The sequence below is a fragment of the Aulonocara sp. 'chitande type north' Nkhata Bay genome, linkage group LG10 (assembly GCF_057382095.1).
Source record: "Aulonocara sp. 'chitande type north' Nkhata Bay isolate Kocher_YH1m ecotype deep benthic linkage group LG10, A_spYH_male_GT1.1, whole genome shotgun sequence".
Lineage (NCBI taxonomy): Eukaryota > Metazoa > Chordata > Actinopteri > Cichliformes > Cichlidae > Aulonocara > Aulonocara sp. 'chitande type north' Nkhata Bay.
This window is the reverse complement of record NC_141353.1, coordinates 6990830-7008543: the sequence shown is the minus strand read 5'-3', so window position 1 is coordinate 7008543 and position 17714 is coordinate 6990830. Positions and strand designations below refer to the sequence as shown.

General features: G+C 40.6%; 1 protein-coding gene across 1 annotated transcript; it reads left to right on the top strand.

Annotated features, from left to right (window-relative positions):
* Window positions 1-312: 312 nt before the first annotated feature.
* Window positions 313-17194, top strand: hyou1 (hypoxia up-regulated 1). Its single transcript, XM_086307925.1, has 24 exons — window positions 313-712; window positions 1575-1650; window positions 1844-1937; window positions 2058-2136; window positions 2250-2404; window positions 2987-3063; window positions 3160-3341; window positions 5255-5370; window positions 6492-6678; window positions 6897-7031; window positions 7151-7233; window positions 7319-7451; window positions 7601-7788; window positions 7961-8099; window positions 8444-8501; window positions 9277-9353; window positions 9513-9686; window positions 9864-10018; window positions 10096-10183; window positions 14699-14955; window positions 15030-15114; window positions 15289-15544; window positions 15649-15747; window positions 16152-17194. The coding sequence occupies exons 2-24, from the start codon at window positions 1581-1583 to the stop codon at window positions 16199-16201; spliced, it is 2937 nt and encodes a 978-aa protein (XP_086164051.1). The 5' UTR covers window positions 313-712; window positions 1575-1580; the 3' UTR covers window positions 16202-17194.
* Window positions 17195-17714: the final 520 nt, after the last annotated feature.

Below are 17714 nucleotides of genomic sequence, written 5' to 3'. Positions count from 1 at the left end.
ATTAAAAAATTGACAAAAATGTCCTCACTTTTGTCAATAAAACAGTTTATTCCATGGAGGCACGTGGCGTGCTCACGCTTTACCTGGAAATTGCGTCATTCCGGATACGCCCACTATGTTGACGTGTAGCAATGGGATCGAGATTTGGGTTCAGGATTTCGCGTGGACCAATCACTAAGCAGTGCGTGGAACACGGTGGGCAGGCTCTAGCGTTACATTGGGACCAGTCGTCAAGACGGTGGAAAGTAATTACCGGAAGCTTAGAGGTGTCTCCTTCATAACAAGAGCACATAACTAGTTCAGCTCCTTTAATCAATAACACCAACTTTATACGACCCCCCCTGCGAAATTAGAAAATGTCAATGATAACAATTTTAATATATAAATATAAATGTGTTCTTTATTTCCAATTCAATCAACTGTAGGGAAAAACTAATAACTTGCGCTCGGTCGCTTTATCGTCAGTCTTCGATTGGTTTTCATCCCAAAAGGTAACCGGTTACAGTATACTTGGTTTTAAGTAACTTGACCACAGTTTTTCTCCCGGTCGCGGCTTCAGTGGATCCAATGAGGTGACGCCGCGTTCCGGGCCCGACAACTGAGAACAAGCCGGTGATAAGGGGAACCAAAACTACCGAGTGTGACAACAAAGAAGCTCTGAATAAAGATACCAACCGAGAAACTAACCTCATAACCCGCCTGGAAAAGCACAGTATGTTGGTGTCTTTCACTTTTATTTGTGCCGACTGAAGACTGATTCAATGCTAGCGCTGTAGCATTATATCGATAAATGTATGCTTTTATAGTGATGGTTTTGCAGACAGTATACTAGCTAACTGTAGCCTTCAACTTCTGTTAGTGGTCTTTGTATCAGCGTATCGGTACTTTTGTTTAGAGCGTACACTTCTGGTCCAGCTGTACTTGAGTAGACCGTTTACTGGTGTGTATCTCACCTGGCTCTGTAATGGTCAGGAGCGTGTTGGGTCATCTTATCGTTAGCCAGCACGTATAGAGGTTCGGAAAAGCTAAAAAAGCGGTGGCGTATTAATATGTAATAAAATGAAAAAGTAAGGCTTTCTGGTGTACATCCGTTTTTCATTCATGTGTCATATCTCGATGGGTACTAGAAGTTTCTATTCGTGTTCCTTTTTGTTTTCTCCCTTTAACAAAAGCATTGTGCAGGTACTTGTGTGGATCTGAAGCTGTGGCTTCAGCACACTGTTTGATAATGCTATTAATGCCACGTGTTCAGAATAGTGTATGCCTAAGTAGGTGGAATCAGGTGCAATACATGTTTTTCATATCCTTAAGCCAAGGTCATCACCAGGCGAGGACACATTAAAACTTTTGGACAGTTGTTTAAAAACCGACACACAGCAGATAAAACGAAGTCTGTTTTATCAAGACATATACTCTACAGTTGAAAAACGTTCAAGAAAAGTATAGGATAAATGAGCAAAAGAACATCTTAAAGCTTATGTGAGGATACTTGTTAGGACCAGCTAGGGTATATATCAGTTCTGCTAATGCCTTTATTTTTTTACTAAAATGTTTCCCTTTTCTGATTTTTACAGCTAGTGATGGAGGGTAGAAAGCTGGTGCCGGCTGCTCTCTTCTGTCTTGTTCTGGCAATGTTCCCTTCTCACATAGGTAACATAATAATTTAGCTTGACTTTTCTTCTGGTACTTAAGGTTAACAGTAACCATAGGTTACTGTTAAAAGCAGCACAGTTTGAAACATGGTCTCATTGATGAACACATGCAGTGGAATAGAAAAAGTACACTGTAGGTAGGTGTTAGCTGTCTGCCTGCTTTACTTAACAATTGATCTTTTTGTCTCCAGTGACCGTGGCTGTCATGTCAGTTGACCTGGGCAGCGAGTGGATGAAAATAGCAATAGTTAAACCTGGCGTGCCAATGGAGATTGTTCTAAACAAGTGAGAGCACATTCCCAAATAGAGAAAATGGCACCATTGCGTTCCTTATTTCTTGTATATGCTCAAAAATAGAAGAAAAGCATGCGTTGCTACCATTGTATGTATTGTCTTTTCCATCAGGGAGTCGAGGAGGAAAACACCCACAGTTGTATGTCTCAAGGAGAACGAGAGACTTTTTGGAGACAGTGCAATGGGAGTAGTAAGACTTCTTCTAAAATTTCCAGAATTGACTTAATCGGCTAAATCACAACTGCATATTCAGATATTGCCATGTATGCTGTTAATGTTTCCATGCTTTGTACCACATTTCAGTCCGTCAAGAACCCCAAAAGTGTTTATAGACATCTCCAAAGCCTCCTGGGTAAAAAGCATGAGAACCTCCAGGTGGCACTCTACCAGAAACGTTTTCCTGAACACCATCTGCAGGAGGACCCAGTGAGAGGCACTGTCCACTTTAAAAACTCAGAGTGAGCCTCTTTATATGCTACCTTGTTTTTATTTATTCACTACACATTCACGCATATTCATATTACAAAATCTGTATACACTAGGAACAGATGTAAAGTAAACACCAAAAGTGTGTTATTGTGTGCTACCTGTGTGGCTTCACAGCTTTGACATTGATTCTTGGATCTCTGGAATTTCACTGGTCAATGCCATTCCTCCAGAAATTATTACCTGATTTTGTGTTTTGTTGTTGAGAGTTCTGCCTAACACAGGGGTGGGCAATTCCAGGCCTCGAGGGCCGGTGTCCTGCAGGTTTTAGATCTCACCCTGGGTCAACACACCTGAATAAAATGATTAGCTCATTACCAGGCCTCTGGAGAACTTCAGGACATGTTGAGAAGCTAATTTAGCCATTTAAATCAGCTGTGTTGGTTTAAGGACACATCTAAAACCTGCAGGGACACCGGCCCTTGAGGCCTGGAGTTGCCCACCCCTGGCCTAACACATCAGTCCAGAATTTTACCGATGTTATTAATCGGTTATTACCAGAAACACAACACTCTCCTAGTGAGGCTCACCTAAGTGTATTATGTTTCTGTCAGAGAAATGCAGTACACACCAGAGGAGCTCTTGGGGATGGTCCTTAATTACTCTCGTGGACTGGCTCAGGACTTTGCAGGTTAGTTTGCTTGACGCAGATGATGTATCATTGTGAGGCATGTTCACATATGTTCAGGACATATTAAAAAATAAAAACATTCTCTTCAATTCACAGAACAGACAATCAAAGATGCAGTGATCACTGTCCCAGCCTTCTTCAACCAGGCAGAGCGCAGGGCAGTCCTGCATGCTGCACACATTGCAGGTCTAAAGGTCCTTCAGCTCATCAATGACAACACGGCCGTGGCCTTAAACTATGGGGTCTTCAGGAGGAAAGATATTGACAGCACAGCTAAGGTAAAGGTTCAAGCTTCATACCTAAATACATGCATTAACTCTCATCCTACCAACACATTTTACATACGTGGACTACCAACTGGCGATCTCTGCGGACACTGCAAATAAGCAATCATAATCAACAACTACTCTTCGAGTAGATCTTCCTACATTCAGCAATTGGAGTTTTCCTCACTTGCAGAAAGATCCTTATTCCTCAGATTGGAGCTTGTATTGTGTCGTGATCATGTCAGATTCGTCTCTCATGCTTTAGCTTTTAGGTACACTAGATTTAGCAACATCTCCAATTAGGGCTGGGCCATATTATACCGTTCACGGTAATACCGGTATAATGTTAGGCAACGATAGGAAAATGAAATATCGCGATAGAATGGGAGTAAAACGCGCATGCGCAGTGCCTTTGTTTTCATACGCACATGGCCGATTGTTGAGTGAAATAGATGAACCAGAATTGGTTTGTAAAAATGGTGCAACTTCCGTGATGTGGAACTGGTTTGGTGTTTGTCCGTCAGATACACAACAAAGCACATTTTTTTGCAGAACATGCAAGCGGCCGTTGTTATTGTCGTATTTGTCGGACTAAGATGCTCTTAAATCTGGGAGTAATCTGGGTCCTAAACTCCGTATGCAACACTGCAGCATCACTTAGAGTTAAAAACTGTCTAAATTCTTTCATCTTTAATAAAACGATCAGCATTGCTGCTTTACCAGGTGTAACTATAAAGTTTAACTTCCAGGCATCCATGAAAACAAAAGTTATTACATTTAACGGAGTTAGAAGTTAGCAGGAAGCTAGCGGAAGTTAGCTCGCTAGTTTCGCTAGTTACCTAAGCATGATATTACATGTTCTGACTGAGAGATTTCTGAAAAAAATCAAACGTACAGCTCTGCTATCACTTCCAACATAAATGAAGACAGGAAACTAAACAGCAGTGACGTTTGTAGGGTTACTGAAGTTGGGCTAGCTGGTATATAATGATGTGCTACGTGATCGCTAGCGACACAGCTATGTTAGCATAACATAAACAGTGAAGCTGGAGGACGAACACTAACACTTTTCCACTTATAAAAGTTAACGTGAAGGTTCTTCATGGTTAGAGACAAATGCAATCGCATGGCAGGATGCTGTAAACGGACCAAACTTCAGTCAGGAGAACAACTGAGATAATCCATCCACAATACGAGGTTAGTCATTAATATACTGCAACAACATGGGAATAGAGCAGCTGCCAGAGAATTCAACATTAATGAATCAATGGTACAGAAGTGGAGGAAGCAAGAAGAATGAGTTTAATAAAGTTTGATTTATCTGACTGCTTTTTTTCGCTTAGTGTGCCTTATAATCCCGTGCACCTTATGGTCCGAAAAATGCGTACTGCACACTGCAGTTTAATGTTGCAAAGCACCTCTTTTTAACTTCAGTGGATATTATACATGGTTATGCTCAGGATATGTCAGCCCATTTCTACTGGAAATGCCTTTTGGTTAAACTTTCAGCAAGGAATTTGAATTTGCACTGTTACATTTTTATAAAGCTTTAATATACATAAAAACCAGCTTCTTGTTTAAGTGAAAATAAATGGAAGGTTGTCTTTTTGCGCTAGTAATGTTGTGGAGTTGTATTTTCTCGCATCAATTATATCGTCGGTTATATCGTTATCGCAAATTTTCAAATATATATCGTGATAAATATTTTTGGCCATATCGCCCTGCTCTATCTCCAATTATATGACAACTTGCAGTCTGGAAAATTCCCTTTCCATTTGATTTGATTTCATTTATTTCATAAAACTTTATTAATCTCAGAAAATGTCTGACTACAGGGCTGATTGATCAGAGGTGATATTTGATGTTGTTTAAAAATGTGATGAGTGATTACAAACTGCTGAAAGCCTGATCTCGTTCCCTTCCAGCATGTGATGTTTTATGATATGGGCTCTGGCAGCACCACTGCCACAATCGTTACCTATCAGACTGTCAAAACCAAGGAGTCCGGGACTCAGCCCCAGTTACAGATCCGAGGTGTTGGGTGAGTCCATTGATCCATGCAGCGGCACTGCCACTGACAGAGAAGCAGATATTAGAGTTGATTCTGATAATGGTCGAACAAGAAAAAAACTTGGATATACCTAAACTAAAGGAGTTTGGAACTAGAGTAGAATAGAATAAACCTTTATTATCCCACGGATAAGAAATTTCGGTGTTACACAGCTCTTATAGCAAGGGGAATATAAAATATAAAAAGAAGACACAAAATGGTCCTCTATACATAAGCAACTGAAGTTCGTATATACAGGTAACAAAAATTGTATGGAGATGCGTACAAAATCTACAGGGATATGTATAAAATGTACAGTGGTCATCTTACTCACTAGTTTGTTTGTTCAAAGGATGTTAAACTGTGTTATAAACTACCTGCTTAAAATGTAATTCAGAGATTACAAAATATTTTTTGTTGGCTCTCTTATTCTATAAGCCTGATCACAGTCTAAGTTGCAGCTATAACAAGAATGCCAAGTGCAGACACAAAACTTGCCTCTTATTTTATTATCTTAACAAAGATACACGTTCTATGTACAGTCCAGTAAGCTATCTGGGTATAGTTTTTGACTGTATACTGTATATGAAATACTGCATTCATACTTCTGATCATTTTACTTTCACTTAACGTTAATAACCACCTGTTTATTTGGCATCAGTGGGAAGTTTTTCCTTCCCCATGACGCTAAAGTGCTTGCTCACAGGGATTCGTCTGATTGTTCAGTTTTTCTGTGATATTGTAAGGTTTTTACCTTACAAAGTCCAAAAAGACATAGATGAGCGAGTTTGGTGTCGAAGTATAGAGTAGGTATGGCTGTTACTTATCTGCTGCATGGAAACAGGACAGTACTGTTTCCATTGTACGCCTCTGATTTCCAGTATATCTGCCATCTGCAGAAGTTCTCTGACACCGCAGTGGCAGGAGTTGGAATACAGGGAGCTGGTGCTTCATGCGTTTGCTTGTTTATCATGTTGTAGCTGTTACTAACTAGAAAGGGTTTTGTATTTGTTGGTCAGTATTAAAACTATTAAATTGTAATTTGCTCTATAAAATAACTGCCTACTTTACATCCATCCAGACTAAAGTGTGCAAATGTGTTCTAACTTAAGGTTTGATCGGGGTTTGGGGGGCTTTGAGATGGACCTGCGACTTCGTGACCACCTGGCCAGACTGTTCAATGAGCAAAAGAAGAGCAAGAAAGATGTGCGGGAAAATCACCGGGCTATGGCCAAGCTTCTCAAAGAAGCTCAGAGGCTCAAGACTGTGCTGAGTGCAAATGTAGACTTCATGGCCCAGGTGAGTCCAGAGACAGGAACTTCAAGCACTCACTCCGTCTTACCGGTTGCGTATGTCATTGTAATGGTCTATGTTGTAGCTAAAGTCACTGTGATAAACTGCAACACATGAAAACGCTTTGCCAGAATCTCAAAATCTGAAATCCACACTGCACTCTTAAACTCGCAGAAATCTTGCACTTTCTTACTTTATCTTTTTTCTTTTTTTAAATTACCCAGGTGGAAGGTTTGATGGATGACATTGACTTCAAAGCTAAGGTGACCAGGAGTGAGTTTGAAGAACTGTGTGCCGATCTGTTTGAAAGAGTGCCTCGGCCAGTGCAGGATGCCCTGACTGCTGCAGAGATGAAACTGGTCAGTATGCTCAACGTGACAGGATGTGGGCGGATTTGGCTCCAAACATGGGATACAACAACAGAATTAGAAGTTCTGTCATCACCAGACTATTAGACGTTTTATGTTTGTGACAACAGGAGGATATTGAGCAGGTGATTTTAGTAGGAGGCTCCACTCGTGTGCCAAAGGTCCAGGAAGTGCTCCTTAAAGCTGTGGGCAAGTAAGTGTTGTCCATAGAGATGTTTCCATCATTCTCAAAATTTTAATTTTCCAAACTATACTAAGTTTGTTTTCTCTACGTGCAGAGAGGAACTGGGGAAGAACATCAATGCAGATGAGGCAGCAGCCATGGGTGCAGTGTACCAGGCCGCTGCCCTGAGCAAGGCTTTTAAGGTCAAACCTTTCTTGGTTCGAGATGCAGCTGTTTTCCCCATTCAGGTCAGCATTCAGGTCCTCTGCTGCCTCAAACTGAGTGCATCATGAGTACAATCATACTTAACTGAGCTTTGATTAGTCTGATTAGAGTAATGGGAAATTCGGAGTAAAATCCATGTCAACACTGACTGCGTGACATCTCATTGTATTAGGTGGAGTTTACCCGGGAGGTGGAGGAGGAGGAAAGTGTCAAAACCTTGAAACATAACAAACGCTTCCTGTTCCAGAGGATGGCAACCTACCCCCAGCGCAAGGTCATTACATTCAACCGTTACAACGATGACTTTGTTTTCAACATCAACTACGGTGACCTCAGCTTCCTCAGTCAGGAAGACCTCAGGTTGGAACTCTTTGAAAAATACTATGAAATGAGGTTCATTTTAACAGTTTATGGCAAAACCCCATAAAAAGAAGATATTTAAATGTATTCCATCCCATCAGTGTGTGCCCTCACGCTTTAATTGGATGCAAGTGTAAGGCAAAACTGTGTGCTTCTTGCTCGTGTGTCACAGTGTGTTCGGCTCTCTGAACCTGACCACAGTCAAGCTGTCTGGAGTGGGGAGTAGTTTTCAGAAGCATGCAGATGCAGAGTCGAAAGGAATTAAAGCCCACTTCAACATGGATGAAAGTGGAGTGCTCCTGCTAGACCGGGTCAGTTAAACTAACATGAGCTGCCTCACGACAGTCACTTATTCAAGTTCTGCCTTCTCCTCCTGGCAGAGTTTCAACAAAGCATTTCACTACTGTACTATCATTTGCAACTACTATTAAAAGAAGATAACTGTGCTTGTGGATTTCCTTTTTTTTAATCTTTGGCTGTAATGTTGGTAATTAGGATTGATGAATTTCAAGCCAAAACATTGGACTCCAAATGTGAAATCCAAACATGGGAGGATTGACGTTCCATGCTCACATAACAGCTTTCAGTGTTAATGGAAAAACTTTGTGATATTTAAGCAAACCAATGTTTAAAAAAATGTCATTTTCATACACAGGTGGAGTCTGTCTTTGAGACTGTGGTAGAGGAGAAAGAGGAGGAATCAACATTAACTAGTAGGTTTCTTGCAAACATGAGCCAGTGCTTGAATCCATTCTCAACTCATACTGCTAACATGAGGGGACTAACCCCAGACTGATATCTTGTGATGAAACTTTGACTGCAGCCAGACATCCAGTTAAAGCTGACACAAGCATCTGATACTGTTACATAAAAAGCTCTCTACTACAAAGTAGAAAAATGTAGCTTGACAGAGAAGTTAAATTGTTGGATTCTTGCTGATGTTTAGCACATAAGTTGATTAAGGCTCTGTGCCCTTTACTTTCTGCTTCCTGCCTTATTTGCTCATTATGCTAATGTGATAGCTAGTATTTAGTCACAGCTCGGACTCCTTTGGTGTCAGTAACAGTAACTGTTCAAAATTATTAGCGCTAAGACCAGCTTTATCAGTTGCAGTCATAGCAGAGGAGTTTATGCACTCCAGCAGCCAGGTCATTTTTAATTAAAAAGTTAATCATCTTAAATATTTTTGATGTTAAGATAAAAATTAATACGTTTACTTTTATTGAGTGACCTAAAGTCTGTTATAGAATAACTGCAAACACCTGTAGATGAGAACCCTCGTTCCTTGGCGACTCACTGCTCTTGTCCATCATTAACTCCTTTTTTTTTTTTTCCACTCACTTATGTTTCACTACTTCTGTTATGCAGCACACAGAAAGTTCTGCTCGTTTTGATTGATTTGACATCGTATGTACTTTTGCAATGGCCTATATTGTAGCGCGTGTGAGTTGTCGTATTTAACTGAGGGAACGATTTGCTGTCTTCCAGAACTCGGTAACACCATTTCCACTTTGTTTGGAGGAGGATCGTCAGAACCTGCTCCAAATGTAACTGAACCTGTTCAGGTAACGTCACCTATAAAAAGCAATACATGCTGGTCTAGGAATGTTAATACGTTCTTGCCAAGTGTGATTTAACTTTACCATTATATAAAGAACATAAATGGTTGTCCAACACTGAGCAAAGGGTCGGCATGGCATTGGCTCTTGATTTGTTGTGCCTAGGATGAGGAGGAAGTACCTCCAGAATCTGGGAAGGACAGCAAGGATGAGGACGGCAAGGATGAGAATCACAAAGACAAGGCTACCAGTGAGAAACCCAGTGATTCAGAGAAGAATTCAAGTGAAGACAAAAACCAAGAAAAAGCCAAAGAGGCAGGAAGCACGACCGAGGCCAAGGTAAGAGCTTCATTTATAATACTCTGTGAAATGCCTCGGTCTGAATTCAAATGCTGACATTTATCTGCCTGTGCACCTTTTTAAAATTTTGTGTAGTGTTTGGTGAAAATGTATATTCATGAGAGATTAGCCTTCACAAAGCTGTTATTGATATTACCCATCTGTCTCCCGGCGAAGGAGGAAAAAGACGGAGACAAATCTGTAAACACTGAGGTGGAGAAGAAGGCCAGACCTCAGAAAAAGAGCAAAATCTCTGAAGAAATCACACTGGAACTCCTTATCAATGACATTGTTGATCCCACGGCCGATGACCTGACATCCTCTAAGAAAAAGTACAGCTTGATTTTCATTTATTTTCTGTTTTGGTTTCCTGGTTTTCTCAGCTAAAGGAGTCTTTGTGTGATTTCAGACTGCAGGATTTGACAGACCGAGATCTGGCCAAACAGGAACGAGAGAAAACACTCAACAGCTTGGAAGCTTTTATATTTGAGACACAGGTAAACAACATGAACATCCTGTGTGTACCTGTTTATGTTTATTTATTTACTGCAAGTGTTTTCTATCTGACATTCACACAGAAATACCCCAGCCCTCCCTCTCCCTGGCCATCACCCAGGAACTTTGATTCCAAACTTTTTTGTGTTAGGGAATGGCGACATGAAGGCTGAAAACATGTTAGCTTTTGGACCTTCTGATACTGAGCTAGGTCCGGAAGGGCTGAAGAAAGCTTGCTGGAAGTGATGTTGTAGTTCATGGACTGATGGTTTTGCTTCTGCTGTTGAGAACATCACTCTCTAGACTGGGAGGGAGGCAGCAGTGGTGGTGAAGAGCTGGTTAGTGGTGAGGTGAATGGCTTGTTGATAGGCAGGGTTTGAGTGCAGGGGTGTGGCTATGAAACTCTGAGTCCTAAGCATCCCAGAAACGACACAGAAAGTCATAAAGTCAAACATAATTTTTAAAAACACCAGTATAGGCTCATGAGGCCCTGATGGTAAAAAACTACATTTCCGCAAAATGACGTCACTTCTGGTTTCGGGCAGGACATGGCGGACATGCGATAGTTCGCGCTGATGGACGTAGGAAGTGTTACAAACAGCTGATCGGATCGGCAAAGTGTTCCTGGAATATTATGTTTTTGTTGCTGCAAGCAGTGTTGGTCAAGTTACTTGAAAAAAGTAATCAGTAACTAATTACTGATTACTTCCCCCCAAAAGTAATCCCGTTACTTTACTGATTACTTATTTTCAAAAGTAATTAATTACTTAGTTACTTAGTTACTTTTTAAAAACACGATTTACAACCTGAAGAGGTGATAAAGCGATAGATCTACTTTCTACATTCTACTTTTTCTGCATAATTCATCATACAAAATGTAATCAAATGGAAAAGTCTCTTTTTTTTAAACTTGTTTTATTAGTTTTAATCTTTTAACTTTATGCATCAAGCAAAAATTAAATTATATGCAACATTCACTGACTGGAAGAAATTTGTTTAACATTTAAACCTAATTTTTGCACATTCCAGCACATAAAATAAAATATTTTTTTGTGTTTACACTCACTCTTTCAAATAAATGCAAGTAAAACACAGCAGAAAATATATAAAATCAAAGACTAGCGGTTCTGTTGCTCTATTCTCACCTATAAAGCAGGAGTGGCGTAGGCGGAGGTTAGGGTGCAGGTGTGCCACAGCGGTCAGTTGAAGAATCCGCGAGTTTCTCTCTGAATTTCACATTACGTCGTAGGGCACTAGGTGCTTGCTCGGAAGTTAAGGGGTTTTTTTTCGCTGTAAAAAGAAGTTTTCTTCCCACGCAGTGATCAGCGGACGCTAATGTTTTTGTCACTTTTTATGGAATCAAACTCAAAGTAAGGTCAGTACTTCCACGCTTTAAACGCTGCACGCTCATACTCTCTCCCGCACTCGATATATTATCCATTGTTCATCTGCACACAGCTGTTGCCACAAACGTCGCACTCGCTTACGTCACTGTCATGAGACACTCTCGCAAGAAAATCACGGTTTTAGTAACGCAGTGTGCTTACGGGAAAGTAACAGTAATCTAATTACTGTTTTTGCAATGGTAATCCCTTACTTTACTCGTTACTCGAAAAAGTAATCGGATTACAGTAACTCGTTACAAGTAACGCGTTACTGCCCATCTCTGGCTGCAAGTGCTTTTTATTCAGTTTTTGCAAAGCTATATGTGGAAGGAAACTCTGACTTAGGACAAGCTGATGGCATAAGATGTAAGTACAACTCCTCCGGTTTCATATGCAAAAAAAATTATTGCGCTAGCTTACGTGGTTGCAGTGCTACCGGGATTTAAAAATAGTTATGCAAAACGGAGCGTGCCCGCTCCGACCGGCTTTAAAGGGTTAATAAACTCAGCCGTCTGCTCCTTGCTATCTAAAATATAACAGGACATTTGCGTAAATTCTCGATCATCTCACACTTCTGTTTAATCAGTTTGACGTTTGTTCAGCTGTAATCTCAGCCAAACCGATTTACTCACAAAGAAATAAAATACTGAAAAAAGCCAAACAATAACATTTTTAGGTTATCTAAGTGACTTATATTTCATGTTTAACCTGAGTAGCGAAAGACCGCGGGGAGTTTGAAAACGATGTGCCGGGAGTTCGCTGTTCTCGCCCTGACTAGCTATTGAGCTGGTGGGTAACAGACGTCTCCAAAAACGTCGGAGCATTTTTGCAAATATGTGATGTCTTGTTTGAAGCTGAAGGATGTGGCCCCTAAATTTGGACACAGTGGGGGCTGCATCCTCCCAAGGCCTATTACGTCACAGCGATGTGACGAAGGCTGTCCAAATTTGTAGACTCCTCCAACGGAGTCAAGGCTCGCTAGAGCCGGCGAGAACCGCGGCACATCATTTTCAGAAAAAATAAGGCGACTAGTCAACTAATCGTTTGTGGTAGCCTTATTAAAGACCCTCAAGGTCACCTTACAACAAAATAAAAACATAAGGTAAACAAAAACTAAAAAAAAGAAGTTAAACAAGGTAAAAAATAGACTAAGACTGTGTCATGATAAAGCATATAGATGGGTTTTAAGATGCCAAGCAGAGTGCTGTTGTGTCTTTTGAGATGTGAAGGTGATGGCTGACAACGACAAAGCTTGAGTGCAGGGCCGCTCTTACAGCAACAGGGATAAAAGAATGAAAACAAATTCCTCTTACCATTTTGGCAATATCTGCTGGGGGCAGGAGCGTAGCAGGATGCTAATTCTTTGCCCCACTTCTTCCTTGCAGCCCATGCAGAAGGAACATAGCCACCATCCCAGGAGAATGAGAAACTGATTTTGAAACTCCTCGGATGCTGCGTCCACTGGGTCCATTCTGAGCAGAGTGTACAGTCATTAGGTGGAGTGTGAGGAGTGAGAGCTCAAATATAGGACACGAACACAGGCAGGCAGAATTATAATCTATAGAAACAACACAGTGGGTCCACATGAACTGGCATTCAGACAAAGAACAAGACTCTAAATACATAGAACGTGTGACAGCGGGGGAGAGGGACATATGGCTGAAAGGGAAGCAAAACTAAAAGTAAAGCATAAGGAACAGGCACTCTTAAAAATAAAGCATTAAGTGAGAAAACAGACACATGCATGAATGTACACAAGAGGTTATTTCAAGTTTCTGTATTAACCCTAAAGCATGGGTGTCAGACTCATTTTACATGGTGGGCCACATGTAGCTCACTTCGATCTTAAGCAGGCCGGACCAGTGAAACTCTCGTCACTGTCAGTGTAAAGAAGTTACATGTTTAATTGTTTTTCTGCATAATGAAGAAAAAGCTGCTGTGACAAAGGTAGAAATCTGCCAGCATGAAAAAGTTCTGGTAGCTCACTGCCCAGAGGCTGCCCAGCTTTGTTTTTTGTTTTTTGTTTTTTTAACTGTAGTTGTGGAAAAAAAAACCTTGAAATTTCTATAGTCTGTTTTTCACAAAGTTAGAAAGGTTTTATTAGAGACATAGCTTTTGCAAGCAGTGTTTCACAAATTATGCCAAATTGGCATCCTTTGCTGCTGGTTCAGTGAATTTTGGTCTAAGAATGATGAAACCTGCAGTTTCAGAATCTGTGAGATGTCAGCTTACAGCACCGGTAAACAGACATGTGGATCGTGTTTACGTCTTTTTATGGAATCTCCTGCTCTTTAATCGTTTGGTGTTTTACCTGTTTGGTGGTTGTTGAAATGGTTTTGTTGCTGAGATTTTGAAGTTTCTGTGGATACCACACGTCTATATTTAAATATATAGAGATATGGAACATTCCGTTTAACCTAATGTTCTCCCTCTCGCCCCCAGTACTGGGTAGCATTGAGTTTCAATAAGTTAATTGTTTATTGCTCAATTACTTTGTTTAGTGCGAATGGCCATATGGGAAGTTTTAATCATTAAGAAAAACTGTAAATACAGTTACAAGTCCATTTGTGTCTGTGTGCGGTGAGCACAGATCGCGCAAGTTAGGAATTCCAAATAACTTCAAGCGCACATTCAGGCCTATGAAGACTCACTTAGACACTCAGGCACTCTGTATCATTGACATGCAACCAGATGCTGCTAATTTTATGTTTTTGCTTGTTTCTTCACTTTTTCCCAACACGCTTGCATTTAAATCTGGCCCCCCATCTCTCTGTGTACCTGGCTGGTACTACTATACTTGCTGTCTTCAGAATGTCTGCCCCTCCTTCTTTCACATAATGGTATGATCCCAGTCTGACTTTGAGTCTGACTGGGCACATGGTGTGTCCATCAAAATAAAGTCCCACCCCCACTTGCATGGATTCTCAGCAGACCTAAAGACTTGTATACCAGCGATTAATAACTGACATATGAAACTATGTGGCACCCAGGCTGTACGTTTGACACCCCTGCTCTGAAGCAACCGGGAACTAGGACTAGAGTGAAAATTTCAAAGTTAAAAACAAATATACAACAAAATAAGAAATTAAATTCTTTTTCCCCATGTAAGGGTTCAGTATGCTCTTTTTCCAGGACAAGCTGTACCAGGAGGATTACCAGCAGGTGGTAACCGAGGAGGAGCAGGAACAGATCTCAGCCAAGCTGAAAGAGGTGTCTGAGTGGATGGATGAGGATGGCTATGCTGCCACCACCAAACAGCTGAGAGAAAAACTCTTTCAGCTGAAGAGCCTGTGCAAGGACATGTTTTTCAGGGTTGACGAACGACGCAAGTGGCCGGAGCACCTGGCCCGCCTGGAAAGCCTGCTCAATAGCTCCAGTTTCTTCTTAAAGTAAGTGGTTAGAAGGAAGGAAATGTAAAGTTAGTCATGAGCCAGTCGTTGACTGAGTTTTTGTTCTCTTAAAGGAGTGCGAGGCTGATCCCAGAAGATGATCAGATCTTTACTGACGTCGAGCTAAACATGCTAGAAAAAGTCATCAATGAAACAATGGTAGGTGGTGACAAGCTTTTTCTTGCCTGAAAGCCTGTGTATCTGAAAAGCCTTTCCTCTTGAGAGAAATCCAGGGTTTCTCGCCCAGACTTTACATGCCTGTTCACATGGGCTGAATTTGTTGCTATGTTTATAACTGAGCTTCGTGTGTGAAGTCACCTCTGCTTACTTTAGGTGTGGAAGAACGAGACGACAGCAGAGCAGGAGAAACGCTCTCCAAAAGAGCGACCGGTCTTGTTGTCCAAAGACATAGAGTCCAAACGGACTCTTCTTGAGCGAGAGGTCAACTACTTGTTTAACAAGGCCAAGTTTGCCAAGCCTAAACCCAAAGCCAAAAACAGTACAAGCACAGATAAAAGCAGCAAGGCTAACAGCACAGCTGAAGAAAATGTCAGCCCTCCTATAGAGGAAAGCACAGACACCAAGAGTGGTGGGTCAAACAGAAAAACACACATTCTTTCCCCATTATTCTGTTAAACTAATTAGAAGTGTATTAAAAGAACTTCATTATATCTTTTTTTTTCTTAAATTTAGATACAGGAAGTTCAGAAGAGATACCATCTGATGAAACCCCATCCACTGAGAGTACTCTCGACAGCCAGTCACAACCTAAAGAAGAATCCGCAACTACAGGTTTGTACACCACACCTGTTAATTAGTGTTAGTTAATGGAGCCAATTAATGGTTTGACAATCTTACTGCTTCCATAGAAACTGGAAGCCAAAGTAGCAGTCAGATCCTCCTAATCAAATGTAGTTGATTAACTAATGATCCACCTGTGACCACATGTATACAAACTTTGACCAAGAACCAAGCTGAGGTGGGTGTCTCCCGAGTAGAACCCGGGATAGATTTGGGACCCGCTGGTGAGACTATATCTATCGGCTGGCTTGAGACACCTCCGGCAGACTTCAACACCTAAAAATATAATTTCACTCACTCACCACTGTATCTCCAGCTTGCAGAGAGAACATGGTCATAGTGGAGCTTTTACTGTTTTGCATATTTATGGTTCCGATCTCTGTCCTTTTTTCCAGGAAAACTGGAGAGAACCCAACCTGAAAACCACATAGAGGATGAATTATAACAGCTGGAACTGTAGAAGAAAAAATATTTATTGACAGTGTCTAAATGTTCAGCTTCTCTCTCAGACTGTTTTTTTTGTTTTGTTTTTTGTTTTTTTTGTCTCGTTGACTCATTTGTTGAACCTCTGGACACACGGTGAATAGGAACTGGACATTTTTCTGCTCCTTGTCTCCACTTGAGTGTTTCATCTTCATGGATTCTATAAATGAGAAGTAGTTTCACATGAATCAAGCCCCAGACTGCATTCTTCCTGACAAAATGCCTTTTCACCATTATCTTATCAATGCTAATCCAGAGGGAGCTGTTTGGCTAGTTTACAATGTCTTTAATAACAATATTTGATGTTTTAAGTTGGTGGATATACAAACCAAGTTAGTGCAGCACTTAACAGTTTTGGTTACAGTCACAGCGGATACAGTGTTCTTGTTTTTGCACCAACCTATAATTCCTTTGGCCCTTTAAATTGCTGCCAAAAGTGTCATCTAGTATATTAAGCATATGTAAAACTATAAGAATGAAAAATGTGTTAATTTATTGAAACTTTAACTACACATAATGTAGAGGAAGCCCCTATGTTTTTCAGCTAAAATTCTGAATCCAATGTTATCAGAAACATCCAGTGTAATGTTCAGAGGGTGGGATCCTGCCCTTCAGGGACAACTCGCTTATTTCTTTTTTTTTTTTTCTTTTTTTTTTAAACATTTTTCCTAAAATTCTGCTACTCAATGGACATTTTATTTATTGGTAAATGTTCCGACATGTTATCCACCAGCAGCACTTACAGATATTCACATGGTAGTGTCCTTTATGTGGCCCTTAGTTTTGATAGTGGACTGCCCCCGTGTGTGCAGACAAAACAAGATAAATACTGAGCTCCCAAATGGTGATGATTTAACAGTTCAACAGTGAGTTCACGCATCTGCCTCCTGCTGTCATGATATGGCTGGATTTCAAAGACGTTTTCTACTGATGCTAATAAAGCTTTTGACAAGTGCTTCGATGTTGTTTTATGATGCCAGTCACACTGAGTGCTTTCAGAGTCTTCATATAAGCTGCTAGTAGAAGTGTTTAGCTTTTTGTTTACATAACAGTGTGGTGCACATGTTTGCACCATTTTTCCTGTTAGAACACGGGAGTAAGGGGTTTGGGTCTGCTATATCCTTCTCTGTACTCTGAATAATGCAAAAGAAATCAGGGTGGAACCAAGAATAAAATTTGGAATGGGAGATGGAAACGATTCCTGTATTCCTAAACTTAATAAAAATATTTTTGTTTGTAATTTTAAGACACTTTGAAGAGTAATGTATATGTTCCTCAGTTTTTGTAAGTGTCTTAGTAAGGCTGAACTGGGGTTGAACTGCATAGTCCCTGATTTACCATACTGTGTATGTTTAATATATGTACCTTTACAACTAAATTAAGGAAAAGATTTTAAAAGTGGCTTGGTTTGTAATTATTGAGGCTGCTCATTCAAAAACTGAAACAAAGTGAAAGGTGACATGAATCCTCCTGTC

Coding starts and splice junctions, on each gene's coding strand:
- hyou1 (XM_086307925.1), top strand. CDS start 1,581: ATGGAGGGTAGAAAGCTGGTGCCGGCTGCTCTCTTCTGTCTTGTTCTG. Junction 3,064..3,159: donor ACTGGCTCAGGACTTTGCAG/GTTAGTTTGCTT, acceptor TTCAATTCACAG/AACAGACAATCAAAGATGCA. Junction 9,354..9,512: donor ATGTAACTGAACCTGTTCAG/GTAACGTCACCT, acceptor TGTTGTGCCTAG/GATGAGGAGGAAGTACCTCC.